General features: G+C 42.2%; 1 protein-coding gene across 1 annotated transcript; it reads right to left on the bottom strand.

Annotated features, from left to right (window-relative positions):
• Window positions 1–378: 378 nt before the first annotated feature.
• Window positions 379–14,738, bottom strand: LOC142104425 (mitochondrial inner membrane m-AAA protease component AFG3L1-like). Its single transcript, XM_075189083.1, has 16 exons — window positions 14,565–14,738; window positions 13,826–13,913; window positions 12,672–12,769; window positions 11,913–12,062; window positions 11,062–11,130; window positions 9,960–10,084; window positions 7,673–7,943; window positions 5,386–5,523; window positions 5,140–5,293; window positions 4,734–4,841; window positions 3,581–3,706; window positions 3,382–3,492; window positions 2,958–3,073; window positions 2,071–2,271; window positions 1,292–1,486; window positions 379–1,099 (listed from the first exon to the last, which is right to left on the bottom strand). The coding sequence occupies exons 1-16, from the start codon at window positions 14,661–14,663 to the stop codon at window positions 896–898; spliced, it is 2,253 nt and encodes a 750-aa protein (XP_075045184.1). The 5' UTR covers window positions 14,664–14,738; the 3' UTR covers window positions 379–895.
• Window positions 14,739–15,729: the final 991 nt, after the last annotated feature.

Raw genomic sequence — 15,729 nt, 5'->3', positions numbered from 1 at the left:
GCCACCATCATGCTAAACAGTGTTACAGATCACTTGTCCTAAACCTGGCAGGTTCCAGAAAAACACTCATTCCAAAGGCACTGGAGGCCGAGCAGAGGAAGGTCCTCCTCTCTCTTCTCTTGGAGGTGGTATAAACCCATCAATTTTACCCTTTTGTCACACTGACCATAGATGGATAGCGCAACAAATAGTTAGACATGATCTGAAACCGGTCATATATTTCATTAGCGATTTAAACCACCAGTATGAAGATATTTTAAGAAGACTTCCACAATGATCTTTGAAAATTTAAGTTGAAAATAATTTGTCTTGATAACGAGCATGACCCCCACCCCCCCACAAACTTCCAGCAACAACATAAAATAGAACAAGTCGATAGAAAGTTTAAAGAAATTTTATACAGCATCATCTACCTGGAACTTTCAGTTGAACTGAATAGACATGAAGCCACCTTGTAGGTAGAACTGTAGTGAAGAGGTCTGGCCACCTTTAGCTGTGCTGGAATTCACCACAAGGGGGCAGCAGAGTTCCCCAGAGACTGGCGGTGTATCCACACCATCCGGTCACCGATAAGGAGTGCACCGGTAAACATTGTGAATTTACGGGAGCAAGGAAGAAATAAGCAGTCCTGGTCTATAGTACAGTAACGTCTCCGAAGCTCAATGCCACCTTAGACCAAGACTTGATTCCATAAGGCTTGGCCGACACGTGCCTAGAGGTGCTATGAAGTCCCCTCTTCATGGCCATTACTGAGGCACTGCTGGTGAAGTCCTACATACACAACAAAAAGGAAGAAAATTGGCCCATTGTTTTCTTGGTCGTCCTCCCTGAGATTATGCCTCCTCAGGTGAATAAATTACTCAAGTCCACATCGCAGGAAGAGGGAAGAGTTCCTCTACTGCTTATTTGCTTCCGGTGTTTCACTCTTCTCTTGGTTCCAGTCTTTTAGACCTTCTGGTAAAGATGTGTCTTCTTCAAAGCTACCCGTCCCTTCCACAAACTCTTCATAGGTGGACTTCTCAGCGAAAGGCCTAGGCCCCAAGAGGTCAATCATGTCCGATTTCTCCAAGACTTCCTTTTCCAGCAAACGTTTCCCAACCTATTGGAGACAAAGGCAGCAGTTAATGGTTTGAGCCTGAAAGTAAAGTAACATTTAAAAAAATAAATAAAAATAAACTGCAACTTTAAAACCATTTATTACACTATACATAGTTCAGAAATGTAAAGTCAGTGTTCTATAGAGTAAGCAGGATGGACGGCAGTTAAGAAATACATCGGAGGAATCACTTACCTTTTCCACCTGCTCCTTGCACTGTGTTAGCAGCTGCAGGGTTCTCTCGTAAGCAGAGACGATTAATTCTCTGGCCTCCTGGTCAATCAGCTCTGCAGTCGCCTCGCTATATGGTTTTGCTGCAAACATTTCCCCTTTCCGCGCAAGGTCAAAGGACACCTGTCCCACCTTCTTGCTCATCCCGAATGTCACAATCTAAAGCAGAAACCAGAGAGCTTAAAAACAAAATTATTGTACCATTCACTCATCCTACAAATACACTGGTCACCTACAAGTGATTCTAGTGAACTGAAAGGCTGTGTTCTAATGAATAACGGCATAGCGCATATTGATGCTTGATGAGATCACAAGTGAATAAATAGGATGCCATGAATAGTGGTTCAGATCAAAAAGTGTCTGCCGCTACTGGATTAGTGCACTCTACATGCTCACCATTAGTGACTTTTGGAGGTGCCTGTGTATAACGGACATTAAACTAAAATGTTTCTTATTCTCAATGTAAGGATTCCATTCAACCGGTTATTGAGAGCAAGGCCTCACACACAATCTATTCTTACTTACCACCAGCTGTACTTTCTGCACCAACACCATTGTCTCACGCTCACTATATGACGCACACACTTTTATTTTTGCCTACATAGCCTATTACACATAAAGTGTATATTTACTTGCAGAACAAAGTCACTTTGCATCGTCATTATACCAGACAACTGGATTCACTATAACAACCAGAGGAACAGCCGACCCAGCACTGCAACCATTTGTTCTATAGCACCTACCTGTGAGTACGCAGTGTGTGTCACCTTCTGCAGGTCGTCCTGTGCCCCGGTGGTGATACGACCAAAGAAGATCTGTTCGGCCACTCGGCCCCCAAGCATCATGCACATGCGGTCAAACAACTGTTCCTTGGTGTAGAGATACTGCTCCTTCGGAAGGTACTGCGCGTAACCCAGGCCCTTCCCGCGGGGAATGATGGACACCTAATACGGAATAATACAGAGAAGAAGAAGTCTGTGTGTGCTATTGTTATACCTAGAAAAAGGCCTGAATAGTCTACAAGAGAGAGATACACATACGTAGGTGAACACACACACACACACACACACACACACAATAATGCTCAGCACAGAAACAATGCAAGATCGGACTTTAACAAATACAGACAAGAACGTCTGTGAAATATCAGGTACGTAACCAGAAGTTTGACAAAGCAGTGGGTGATATGCTGTCAGCTGAAAAAAGTTAACTCTTTGGGTGCCAGACTCCTGCCCCCGACTCAACCCCATGGTTAAGGAGTGTCCCCCAGGTGGATGAAAGAGAAATATAAATAACTAAATGTTGTAGTGCGAGTGTGTGCGTGTGTATTTTACCGCGTGATCGCACATGCCACGTAAAGCATGGCATACGGAGTGCAATCGCACGATAAAACAATATTAACCAATATACTTTCGTTCATTCAATTATACGACTTCAACGGTATGAATGTAACTGTCCCATGTTGATAAAAAGCGTTCTGCTTTATCTCCTTATCCACTGACACTTCCACCCACTCCATTCTGTGTGTGAGTTTTTAAACGCAACTTGCGTTCCTTTATGAATCAGGCCTGTAATGTCCGTACATGCAGGAGAGGTATTCGGTCTCATAAATGTTATGTCTAAATGTTACCTTGAGTAGAGGATCAGCGTGTTCCAGGAACCAGCCAACCACAGCATGTCCAGCCTCATGATAGGCCACCGTCCGCTTCTCATCTGGCTGAAGGACCTGAGTCTTCTTCTCCAGTCCTGGTGAAAGAAGGCTACAGTAAGGAAGTGGGGACAAGCCCAGACAATTCTAGTTTACGTGAAGGATGTGTCATCTACAGCAATGAGCCGTCAATGTGTAAGTAACAGAAACTTTCCTTTTGTTACAGAAGAGTAGATTAGAGGTTGAGGAGCTAATCACATAACAATAACTAGAAAGACTTGCAAAGAAGAATGTAGGCACGCAAGGGCACAACCTGTGACGAGCCTTTAACCCTACTGAGCATAGCACACCCCAAGAGGTCCACTACAGTTTAGTAATTGACTTGCATCTCCCCCAGTCTTCTCACCTCCAATGACACGTTCGATGGCCTGTTCAAAGTGCTTCTCAACCACAAACTCATTGAGGTGCCTTGCTGCAATCAGAGCGGCCTCATTGCAGACATTGGCGATGTCGGCACCTGAGATGAACAATAAGAGAAGTCCTGAGCAGGTGAGCCGGTTACATGGACTGAATTTTGGTCCACAGGAACCTTGTGATAGCCTCACCTGTAAAACCAGGAGTTAGAGCCGCCAACTTCCGGGATAAGTTGTCCTTGCTGAGACTCTCAGGCAACTTCAATGGACGCAGGTGAACCTTAAAAATGGAGGCTCTGCCTTTTATATCAGGAGGGCCTGGTGAGCAAGAGAAACCAAACAGTGCAAAAACATTCACAAATCTATGAATTATATATGGATTGTACATTGTTCACTCCCTTGTTGGTTCTGTGAGCGATTGCTGAACTCACTTGCACGGAGGACAACTGCTGGAGACCTGCAGAAGGGGCTGGTGGGGAGCAGTGGGAGGGACCTCTTGCACAGACTGAAGTTCTACCATAGTACCTCTGCTCCCTGTCTCTTGAGGTCTGCTCCCATCACACCCACCTTGTCAACCTATCCCTCTCCACTAGAACCTTCACCTCCTCCTTTAAACATGCTCTCATCTTCCTATACTCGAAAAACCATCCCTTGGCCTTGAATCTCTCTCTAATTAATGACCTTTCTTTTGCATCCAAACTTCTCGAATGGGTTGTCTACAACCACCTAACCTCCTTTCTATCTTCTCACTCAGTCTTTGACCCACTCCAATACGGTTTTCACTCCCTCCACCAAAACCACCCTTATCATCTCAACCTCTCTACTGCGTTTGATCAGTTGACCACTCCCTCTTTTTGTAACCTCTCAAATCTATAAGCCTCTGTGACACGGTCCTCTCCTGGTTTTCACTCTTATCTCACCAACCTTTCCTTCTCAGACTCTGCACATGACTCCACCCCCCCCTCCCCCCTCTCTTCCCTTACCTGTCGGAGTTCCCCAAAGCTCTGTTCTTGGAACCCTGCTCTTCTCCCTCTACACCTCCTCCATTGGTGACCTCATCTGCTCCTTTGGCCTCCGGTACTAACTCTATGCAGACGATACAAAATCTTTCATCCCCTGACCTCTCCCCTTCTCTTATGTCTCGTGTCTCCTGCTGTCTCTCGCCCATTTCATCAGCGCTTTCTTAAACTCCCACTTGCCAGGGCACTCTTACCTTCCCCCTCTCTCTTTCTGTTAATACTACCCTCCTTTCTGTCCTTCAAGTCCAATGCCTTTGGGTCATCCTCCACTCCTCCCTCTCCTTCAAACCTCACATTCTGTCCCTCTCAAAATCCTTCATAATTACCTATGAAGATCTGACGATCAAATCGCCCCGGTCTCATCAGAGCTGGATCTAGAGTGTCTGGGCGGTTAGTGCCTGCCAAAATCACCACGTTTGTGTCGGAATTAAAACCTAAACAAAAAGGAAAAAAAAAAAAGAAAAGTAAAGATCATGTCTCTGGCTAGTCTGTATTCGTTTTTATGATAATTTATACATTTAAACAATTCAATTATTCTTACTTTACTGGTATCATAAATTACACCCAGCTTAAAACAGAGTTTTTCTCTTCAGCTACTGATGAACTACAAATTCCAGCATGCTCGGGCAGTGAGGAACAGGCGGAATATGGTGGGATTTTATGTTCAACAGCATCTAAAGTGATATTAACTTGGTCAAAGGGAAATACTGTAAAACCTGTGTGTTTACTGACCATCCATCTCCACCAACAGCTGGTTTAAGGTGTTCTCTTGCTCGCTGTGCCCCCCAAAACTCCCCTGCCCCCTCTTCTTGCCAACAGCATCAATCTCATCGATAAAGAGAATGCAAGGTGCGTTCTTTCGAGCCATTGCAAACATGTCTCGTACCTGCACAAGATAAAAAGAAAAGACTGATATAAGGGGCCAGATTACAGTGAGGCTCTGAAACACATCTCACCTTAACCCAGCTGCCCTCTTACCCTGGCTGGGCCAACACCCACAAACATTTCCAGGAACTCCGATCCGTTCACAGTGATAAATGGGACGTTGGCTTCTCCAGCTGTTGCCTTTGCAAGGAGGGTCTTACCGGTACCCGGGGGCCCAGTGAGCATTGCGCCCTATGAGGAAAATATAAATAAGACCGGAAATAAGGTCACCCAAACCAAGAACATAGACCTCTGAGAAAGGCCATTTACATGGAAGCCAACTCCGCCAATATTTTATTATTTCAGCATTTAGAGAATTTCGCAAGACAGTGACAGAACATAACTGAACCTACAGGGACAGTCCCTATTTTATGGCTCTGTCCCACAGGTGGGAAAAGGCGGTAGGTAATGGGCAGCCTGGCTCTTTACAGCGCAAGGCAGCCCTCTGGGGGCGTGGCCAAGGCCTCAATGTGACTTGACCATGCCCCCATTTCTCCGGTGCCACGCCCCCTGTCCTGCTAGTGGGGACTGACCTGTTGGGAGGTATGAGAAAGAATTGTACACCATTTCTTAGTTGTTGGTTGGAGATCATTGCTCAGCAAGTATACTATACTGATGAGTCTTAATAAGAACAAAGCAATCTTTCTGTAAGCAAGATGGTCTCAGTAATGACCTGTGTGGTTCTCGGGAATCCAACTGGGTCAAGCATTGGCTCAAAAGGATGGTATTTCCCAGCAGTCTGTGCTGCAGAAATAGTGATTTATTTGCATACTGTATTTGTTTTTAGGAAGGACGATTGATTGTTATTGATTGTTGTCTCCCTCTTCTCCTTCTCCCCATTGTGTCTATTTTCAATAACAAAAAAAACTTTGGTTTGTGCTCCCCCCCCTTACCCCCCTCCAACTCATCCCCCCTTCACAGCTTGAAGTTTTATTGAATGTAATGTCTATTTATGCACCCTTCCCTTTGTGTCTGTCCTGAATAAAAACTTTTTGCTCGTGACTTCCCCACCCTACCTCCCCCCTCACATCCAATGTTATTTTATTGTACTGTGATACGGTTTAAAGTTTGAATGGTTAGTGCAGTACTTGATGTATATAGTGTAGGATGTCATGTCTTGTACTTTATGCCCTGTATTTTACTAAAATGTATGCATGATTATGTCTTACGGTGTACTGTGTACACTTGAATGAAACGTATGACCTGTGTTTTTGTACTTTATACAAATAAAGTTGCTTTTTCAATCAAAATTTGTTTTTAGGAAGCGGCTTCAAACTCTCCCTAACTCTTCAATGCTTCATTGAGCTTTGTCTCCATCCAAAGACTGTTACTCAGTATTTAACTGACTGAAGCGTATTACTGTAGGGAAGTGATGGAGATCCAGGTTCGAATCCCAACATAAACTCCTGGTGACCTTGAAGTAGTCACTTTGCCCTATCAAAATTACTGTTCGTTTTAAAAAAAAAACAAAAAAAAAACAACAAAGTCTATAATGTGTACAGTACTTCACAATATAAATCCACCATCTGGAAACTCTGATTTAATGGTTGGTACATGCCTTCCCCTAACTTTTGCCAAATACATTATTGTTTCCTAGTGTGCCTCTCAGACAAGTTTTTATATCATCAGGCCCTTGGATATAACACAAAGGAACTCTTAGAATACAACTGTATCCAAAGCAGAGCAGAGCTGTTTTCGCTTTCAACAAAAATAACTTTGCTTTAGAAATCTGGTACGTACCAGGGAGAGCATTCACACCAGCATAGATTCACCATGCAAGTTACAGGACACTCAATTCCCATGTGGAGGTACACATATTTATAGCTTGAAATAATGAAGAAAAAAAAACCCAAAAAAAACCTTTAACATATGTCGTGTGCAGTACACAATAATATTTACCAAAGAAAACAGTTCTCTTATCTGTACAGATAACCTTTCCACACCTAAAATTCTGATATTAGGTACAGATCTTGACCATCTTCCACATAAAATAAGTAGTTGTGATTAAATCACAATTCGCTTAGACAGATACACCATTTCTTACAGAAACAAGTTATCACTGTTACAGAAACATTAATTCTTTCAAGTCCTCTGACTCCAAAACCAATATTGCTGTCCGACGGGTTCAGAGAGACCCACTTAGCACTTTTCCCAATTGATATCTGGCTAGACCAAAATGGAATACGTGGTCCTTAATCCCATGTATCAAACTGCGGAACGGGCTGGCGTTCTATAAATAAATGGTAACAACAAATCCCTTATGATTTATGGAGGTCTGGCTATTTAGACCTACTTCCGAATAGGGAAAGGTCACAGCTCTCTCGTTGCACCAACCTCTTACCCGAGGTATCTTTGCCCCGAGCTCCTGATACTGTTTGGGATTTTTTAGGAAATTGACAAACTCCATTATCTCCAACTTCGCCTCCTCACACCCCGCCACATCCCGAAACTTTGTGCTGATGTTCTCTTTCAGCATCTTGGCAGTGGTCTCTCCGACGCCAAAGATTCCGCCACCTTTCCCGCCTCTGACGGATCCCATAACGCCTCTCCGCAGGCTATAGAATAGGTAGCCTATGATGAGTAGGGAGGGAATGAGGTTCAGCAGGAAGGACCTGCAGGGGCCATGAAGAAGAAAGAGCAGATAGACAGATGTTACAACACTCATAATACGTCAATACAATTATTACAGGTGATGTATAAAAATATAAACTAATATGCTGTGCAAAATTGTACTTTGTTGTCGACGTAATTGGTTTATTTGTAAATAGAAATACTTCAGAGAGATCCAGCCATGTATACATGACCAATAGCTGGTCACGTGTAAAGCATTGAAGAATTCCTTACCTCATTTGTCGAAATCATCAAGAGTTTGAAGACAATTCAGGGTATAGATTAAATGTAGAAAGGACAAGAATACTACATTGTAGCACCCTTCAAAATATACAGGAGTTTTATTAAACTATATACCATACTCGTAGGTAAAATTAATTTATTCCCTGTAGAAGTGGAACTGCCAGAGCCCCCTATAGTTGGATGGTTTACTTCAAACACTCCACAGATGATCCTACCTGGGCCACCACTAACCTATCACTCTTTATTGCTATGAAGAGCTACCAGGTTTTGACTGGAGCTCAAGTCCAACAATCTTCTCCAATGATCATCACCACCCTTACAAGCTTCCAATACTGAACAGCTTTCTATTGTCTCCGCTCCAAAATGTTATAGTGAAAGCCCTCCATAAATCTGAACACTGTAGGCTTAACTCTGATGAATAAAGGGAGATTTTTTTTCCCCCCTCTTTCTAAAGGCTGCACAGACTGGAGATTAGGTTTCACCCTCAGAAGACACTAGCAAAAGACGCTCTCTCCTTCTTCTTACAACCCCCCCCTCACCCGGATTTTTTCCTTAGTTTACCACTAGCCCAGCAAGAAGACAGTAAGAGGAGCAGAATAACAATAACGGTCCACACATTGTCTGACTCCCTACAGCATTAGCTGTAGGGGATTTAACAGTAGTTTGAAAAAAAAAAAAAAAGAGCAGAAAGGTTTTTAAGACTTAATATTACGTTTGATTATAATACCGGGTTGTCTAAAAAAAATATAACATTTAACCTTTATTATTGTTTGTTAAACATCAAATTAAAAACTATATATACTGAACAAACGGTCTCATAATTAGGAGATAATTCCAAATAAATTGACTAACCCCCCTCCCCAAATAAGTGGTATTTTTACTATTAAGAGAGACAATTGGGAGCATCCAATCATTTTATATGACACTTTTTGTTAATTCACCATTCACACATTTGTTCATTATATTTCGCTGAGTTTTTAATTTGATGTTTTTTAAGAAAAAATAATAAAAGGTTACATTTTATATTTTTTGAGACAACCCGGTATTATAATCAAACCTAGTATTAATTATGAAGTGAGCAGTGCATCATTCTTAAAAACCTTTCTGCTCTTTTTTCTTTCAAGTAACAATTTATGAGTTAAGATGCACCCCTTGTTTTTGGAATATACGATGAAACAATTCATTAAAACCTTATAATAAGGAAGCTCTCACTTCTAACAATTGGTGCAACCTTTCCTACTACTACAACTTAAAAGTAATTCCCTTTCCCTTTCATCCTTTATCAGAAGGGGGGCACAGATGATGTTAAGTCTCAAAGCCACTCTCAACGGGATGGGATGAATGCATAAGAATGGACAGCTGCCTGCAGGACCTTCCCATCAAAGGCGGCCTCCACAGTGGCAGCAATGTCCACTTTGTAAATCTGCTAAACATATAGGCAGGGATAACTAAGTGGCTGCTCTACAAACCTGGCTTGCTGTCTTACCTACACTACTGACTGCAATACTAGTGATCAATCATCTGGGTTCCTGCACTGAGAGCACCATCGAGAAAAACACACTTTTGATAACTATTTCTAATTAACAGATCCTTTACCGATAGTCTTCACAACTGGGCACTCTTAATCTAAATCTGTTCAGGACCAAATCTTCCAAGTAGTTGAGAATAACATCTTGAACTATTTGTATTATTCAATCTCTTTTCCACTGTAAGTGCACCCACTCCATGGTACCTTTGTTTTCACGTCTCTGCACCTGTATCATAGCGGAACTCACCCATCGCTCTCGGTGCTGTAGACCACAGTGACGCGATCCGCTGGTTCTATTCCTAGTTCCGTCTGTACAATCTCCAGGTTTCGCTCAAAGCTGTCCACACTGCCGATGTTAAACCACGCGCGTGCCTGCCAATGACATGGCTGGTCAGTGTACAATTAATGACGGACATTGCACTGCGACATGTGCACAGGAAGTTTGACCATTAAAGTCTCATGCTATTTTGCACTGCAATACTGAGCAAGCTGTGGATTTTCAGTTGCTGTTTAACTATATGCACTGTTGCCATGGAGAAAATTAATTTTCACCGACTAATAAATGCAGATTGTTTATCATATTTTATAAAGGGGCAATATAAGAGACACGCTGGTTGGTCATTGGGATGTAATAATGAAGCACCAAGGCAATAAATAAGCTCCATTGGGTATAAATAACATAAGGAACAGAGATTAATTGGACAGTAGGCTTTTCATGACATTTTCTTTCTACAGTTACCATTTCTGAGCACTTGCTGTACTTCTCTATTATTTGAGACCATAGTTATTAGTAATTGTAATTCCTCTATAAATCTGTGTCAATGTATAAATAAATGTAGCACAGTGGCCTAGTGGTTAGCACTTCTGCCTCACAGCATTGGGGTCATGAGTTCAATTCCCGACCATGGCCTTATCTGTGTGGAGTTTGTATGTTCTCCCCGTGTTTGCGTGGGTTTCCTCCGAGTGCTCCGGTTTCCTCCCACACTCCAAAAATATATACTGGTAGGTTAATTGGCTGCTATCAAAATTGACCCTAGTCTCTGTCTGTCTGTGTTTGTGTGTGAGTGTGTGTCTCTATATTAGGGAATTTAGACTGTAAGCTCCAATAGGGCAGGGACTGATGTGAATGAGTTCTCTGTACAGCGCTGCGGAATTAGTGGCACTATATAAATAAATGATGATGATGTATGCATGCAAGCATTCAAAGAGGATGCACTTTGAGATGCAGCCACTAGGTGGCACACCACATTAAACAGACAACAATAGCCAGAACAAATAAAGGACAAGCCTGTCAAAAAATGTGTTATCATTAATCTGGTTCTGAAGCCGGGACCAGCACTAGCACACACCTCAGCTGTGGCCCCATGTGCAGGAATCACTCTTACATACTGCTTGTTTACAATTTCCAGCCGGTCCACCTGCAATGAATAGAAAAGAGAATTCGAACATGACACAGCAGAAATCCTCCATGACCAACACAATTATTGAACAATGTAAACCCGTTCTGCTTTTTACCTCCCCAACACACCAACAAATACAAAGCGTTCCTATGCTCAGAATGACATTTATAGAAACCATAAATATAAAATCTCACCGACAGGTGTAGTGCAGGTAAGAAAGAAATGGGGAAGGATGGCTCTCACTCCAAACAAAATCAAACCTCCCTATTCCTCCCACCTAAAAAGAGACAGTAATGCACTGGGATACGTAGGGGGAGAAGGACTGTTTACCTCTCCACTTCCTGTCCCTTTTAGGGGGCGAGACCATCAAAAGTTGTTCTTTTAAACTAAACAGATCCTAGACACCATCAATGCCCCCAATCCATGTTGTACTGTGATTGGCAGTCTGTTCCTAACAGAGAAGGTTGTAGCAATGTCATATTTCCCACCCCGCATACATCCCATTCCTATAGCGAGAAGGTTGAGGCATTTCATTTCTACAAGCCCCAGCATACTTTGCCAGTAGCTAGCCAGCTGATAGTTGGCAGGGCATGCTGGGACTTGTAGTTTCACAACACCTGGAGAGCCATAGGTTGGCCAGGCCTGCGCTATAGTAAGATGTACTGTTAGCAAATGACAAAAGCCATATTTACACTATACCCTAACTCCCCTCTGAAGGTAACTTGATTTGGGTATGTTCAGGGACTCTCACCTAAATCATGTAAATAAATAGTAAAGAAAAAATATTAAATCTCGCTCACCAGTCCTCTCTCTAGGTACAGCTGCACAAACTCTTTCCAGCTAATTTCCTTTCCTGAATCTTTCAGGTAAACCAACATAAAACCAACGGCAATTCCGGCTGCAAGAAAGAAAAGGCTGCGGAAATCTTTATCATCCCACGGGAAGTCACCCTGCGGCCGGAAAAAAAAAAAAAAAAAGAGTTCAGTAAGAGGAAGAGGTAATATTTTGCAGCACAGGTTGCTTTCAGCAAACATTTGTAATCATCATATCATGATTTGCATTGTAGTAGTGAAGGCAATCCTAGCCAATCAATACAAGACTAGAAATAAAAACAAAGTTGCACTTATGAACTTTGTTTTATATAGAGATATATTTGGCACCACAATATGCTTATACAAGTGGACATATGCCCGACAGCACTAGACTGTGCTGCTGTTAAAAATCCAGCTGTCCGGAATGGCTATGTGTTGTCTTAGCTCCTCCCAGTCAATCTTGATTGGACAAGCAGGAGTTAGCTAAGCTAAATATGTGCTGTTGTTGATATTCTAATACTCTGGCTGGCTATAGGGGTTACTCTGATTTTTTTTTTTTTTTTGCTTAGTACTTAGCACCCAAGGAACACTGTAGCGAAGCAAAAATAAGTAAACACCAGAGAACATGGTCAAAATTTTGCTTTAAAGGGATCCGCTCATTTAAACGCAACAAGAAGCTCTGCCAGGTGATAGTGCGGCTCTTCTTATAGCACAAGGACCTATAAACGGAGGTTGTTCTTGCCGCACCTTCTGTAATCTCTCCCACCAGGAGGCCTCTTTCTTCTTCTCCTCTCTTTTCTTATTGTTCCCGCTGCTGCCTTGTGAGCCAGATTCTTTTGACTTCTCTGTAGGAGAAAAGTGGAAATGATTAACATAAGCACAATATTAAAGGGGAACATTGCATTTTTTTATTCATATCTGCCCCATTCATTCTTAATAAGACGATTTGCAAATACTTTCTGATACTTAGTGGTAGACACATAACCATATATTAAAGTAAGTTTTCTTCTAACCCATCTACCTGTGTAAAGGAGATGATAGGTTGAGAGAGTTTTAAAAGATAATACTTTATGCTCTCGCACTTCCCTCCCTCTCCAATACTACAGATATTGGCAGAACAACTAAGGCTAATGGGTTTTTGTTTGTTTTTTCACTTTGTTGAAACAATATTTTTGCATTCTACAAAACTGCTAAACCTTAGTTCTACAGAGAAGATGATACAACTAAGGCAGTACGGTGGCTCAGTGGTTAGCACTTCTGCCTCACAGCGCTGGGGTTATGAGTTCAATTTCCGACCATGGCCTTATCTGTGTGGAGTTTGTATGTTCTTCCTGTGTTTGCGTAGGTTTCCTCCGGGTGCTCCGGTTTCCTCCCACACTCCAAAAACATACTAGTAGGTTAATTGGCTGCTATCAAAATTAACGCTAGTCTGTGTGTCTATGTGTGTTTATATTAGGGAATTTAGACTGTAAGCTCCAATGGGGCAGGGACTGATGTGAATGAGTTCTCTGTACAGCGCTGCGGAATCAGTGGCGCTATATAAATAAATGGTGATGATGATGATGATAAGGCAATTAAGCAACAGGGCTGAGAACAACTCCCGTATCTACTTGTACAAACATGTGACATGTTCCCCAAACATTTCAAACAGCATGTACGCGAGTCAGGAGAAGCCACAGTAATTATCTATCAATGGTCCCCAGAGTTAACCAAAGTTGTCCAGGACTCAGCTAAACATATATGCAAGTTTATACATTACAAGTGAGTCATTAAAAATTTTAAGGAATGCCTGCAGTGCAGCAGTATACTATTTTATGACATTTATCTTTATTTTCTCTTGTAGGCAATGGGAACACTGGGAAGCATAAAGGTAGATTGTGGAAGTACTAAGTGTCACATACCTTTCCATGGTTTAGAGCCCAGAAAGGAGAATATTGGATTTGGTCTCCATGTAGCAGTCTGGTTGAACACAAGGCTCCTTGTTAATGCCTAAAAGTAAAATCATAGTAATGTGTGACAGCATTAGAAGTTTAGCATGGATCCCCATAATAAACAATTGTATACCCATCAACATAAGTGATGTCACAATGTAATTAAGATCTGCTCCAGCTTTTACCCCTTCTGCATGAGCCAAATTTAGGCAAACACGACTTTACTGTACTCGGCCAATGTTACAACGCCCTTTCCCTTTCACTCCCGTCTCACCTTTCCCGACGCAGGCAGGCATAAGTGCCAGAATTGTGTAAGTCAGCATAGGCACATATGCAGACTTTGCTGGCATGTCATATAAGATAAGCAATGCAAACTGGCATAGTACTCACTCTGCATCAGCCCTCAAGTCCCTAAACCTGTCAGTCAAACACTGCCTGCTCAGTTATGGAAGAGTAGTGGGAGAGAGCATAGTGTACATAAACACTCCAATTATTTCATATATATTATTCAGCTCTGATGTATATTAATGTCAAACACTTTTTACTTGCTTTTTTTTTTTACTTTCCAATTCTATGCAATTGGTCAGAAATAATTCATGTTAAAAAGTATTCTGTAACCTCAATGAACCCAGAGCAGGCAGTGCAGTTAGACAGGAGCAGGGAAACAAGAGCAGCACATTATCACACTGGGACTGTCATAGCAGCTCACCTGTCGTGCCCCAGCTCCGCCTGACAAACCCCGCCACCACACAGTGCGACAACATGTCACAGCTCCGGTACAGAGCAGGCGCCCAAGCCCGGTACTCATCTCACTGGATGGGGCTGAGGCAATGTCACTGACACTGCCAGTTTCCTCGGCTCATTCACGTGCCTGTCAACTTCCGTCCAATAGGAAAGCGGCATTCGGCACAGGCAGCTAAGAAGGCACACCGTTGGGTCCTTAACGGTCAGGCCTGAAGTGTCCTGCACCTATTTTGTCACGGACAGGAACAAGATACGAGATTTTAGTTCCTAGTAATTTGTTTTCCTAGAAGAGAAGACATAGGAGAACAATAGGCTAATAACTGTCACGTTACTTTTTAGTTAAAAAAGAGAAACTGTTCAGTGCAACATTATACCTTAACGCTAATCTACTAGAAGTAATACGCTTTTATGTATGCAAAAAGTAAATAATGGGAAACTGTTTACTTTCCATTTTTTCCAACAATATTCCTTTAAAAAGGAATTTGTATGCTGAAAAAGTATTCTTTCTAAAAGCAGTAAATGATTTGTATGTCTCTTCTTGTGGGGTACAACTTCTACTTCCACCTCCCAGTGAGAGACACCAACAAAATGGCAGAAGTCCCACTTATGTTGTAAAAACAAGAGAACCGAGAGGGCTACAGATGGAGTAGAGAATATTTTTAAAGGGCCTCTGAGGGTGTTGAATGATCCTGTGGAGATTTATTAATTAAGTGTAGGGAACAGGGCTCCTGGGGGATGTGGAAATTGATGTTGGAGGTCCTGGTGGAAAGTGGGGTTGTGTGTTTGTTCTCCTTGGGAAGATTTAGTCATTTCAGTTGTCAGAGTATCCTTGTCCTAAGGGGATTTATTACAGGAGTATAGTTCTGTTGAGATTGACAGGGCTAGGGAGACTGCAGATGGCGTCTAATGTACATTCTGTTCGATATGACTCCTCTGTGTAGCATGATTTGTGTCATTAGAACCTGCCAAATGTTTCAAAAGTTGTCAACTATAAGTAGTCTGAATCTATGGTCCCCACGTCTGCCAATGATCAGCATGGGATTTAACATGGGGCACAAGACAATGCTCTGACCCGGTACACTCCAGCTTCATTTCACATTTTACATAGTTGCTTAATCTACACAATTAAA

Source organism: Mixophyes fleayi, chromosome 10, assembly GCF_038048845.1.
Source record: "Mixophyes fleayi isolate aMixFle1 chromosome 10, aMixFle1.hap1, whole genome shotgun sequence".
Lineage (NCBI taxonomy): Eukaryota > Metazoa > Chordata > Amphibia > Anura > Limnodynastidae > Mixophyes > Mixophyes fleayi.
The sequence above is the reverse complement of the archived record's forward strand: the minus strand, read 5'-3'. Positions and strand labels throughout refer to the sequence as shown.

Excerpts from the sequence above, each read along its gene's own strand:
- LOC142104425 (XM_075189083.1), bottom strand. The coding sequence starts at position 14,663 with ATGAGTACCGGGCTTGGGCGCCTGCTCTGTACCGGAGCTGTGACATGT. Across the intron at positions 3,707-4,733 it reads TGATCGTCAGATCTTCATAG|GCCCTCCTGATATAAAAGGC; the intron begins GTAATTATGAAG and ends CTTGCTCACCAG. Across the intron at positions 1,100-1,291 it reads GCAAGGAGCAGGTGGAAAAG|GTTGGGAAACGTTTGCTGGA; the intron begins GTAAGTGATTCC and ends TGTCTCCAATAG.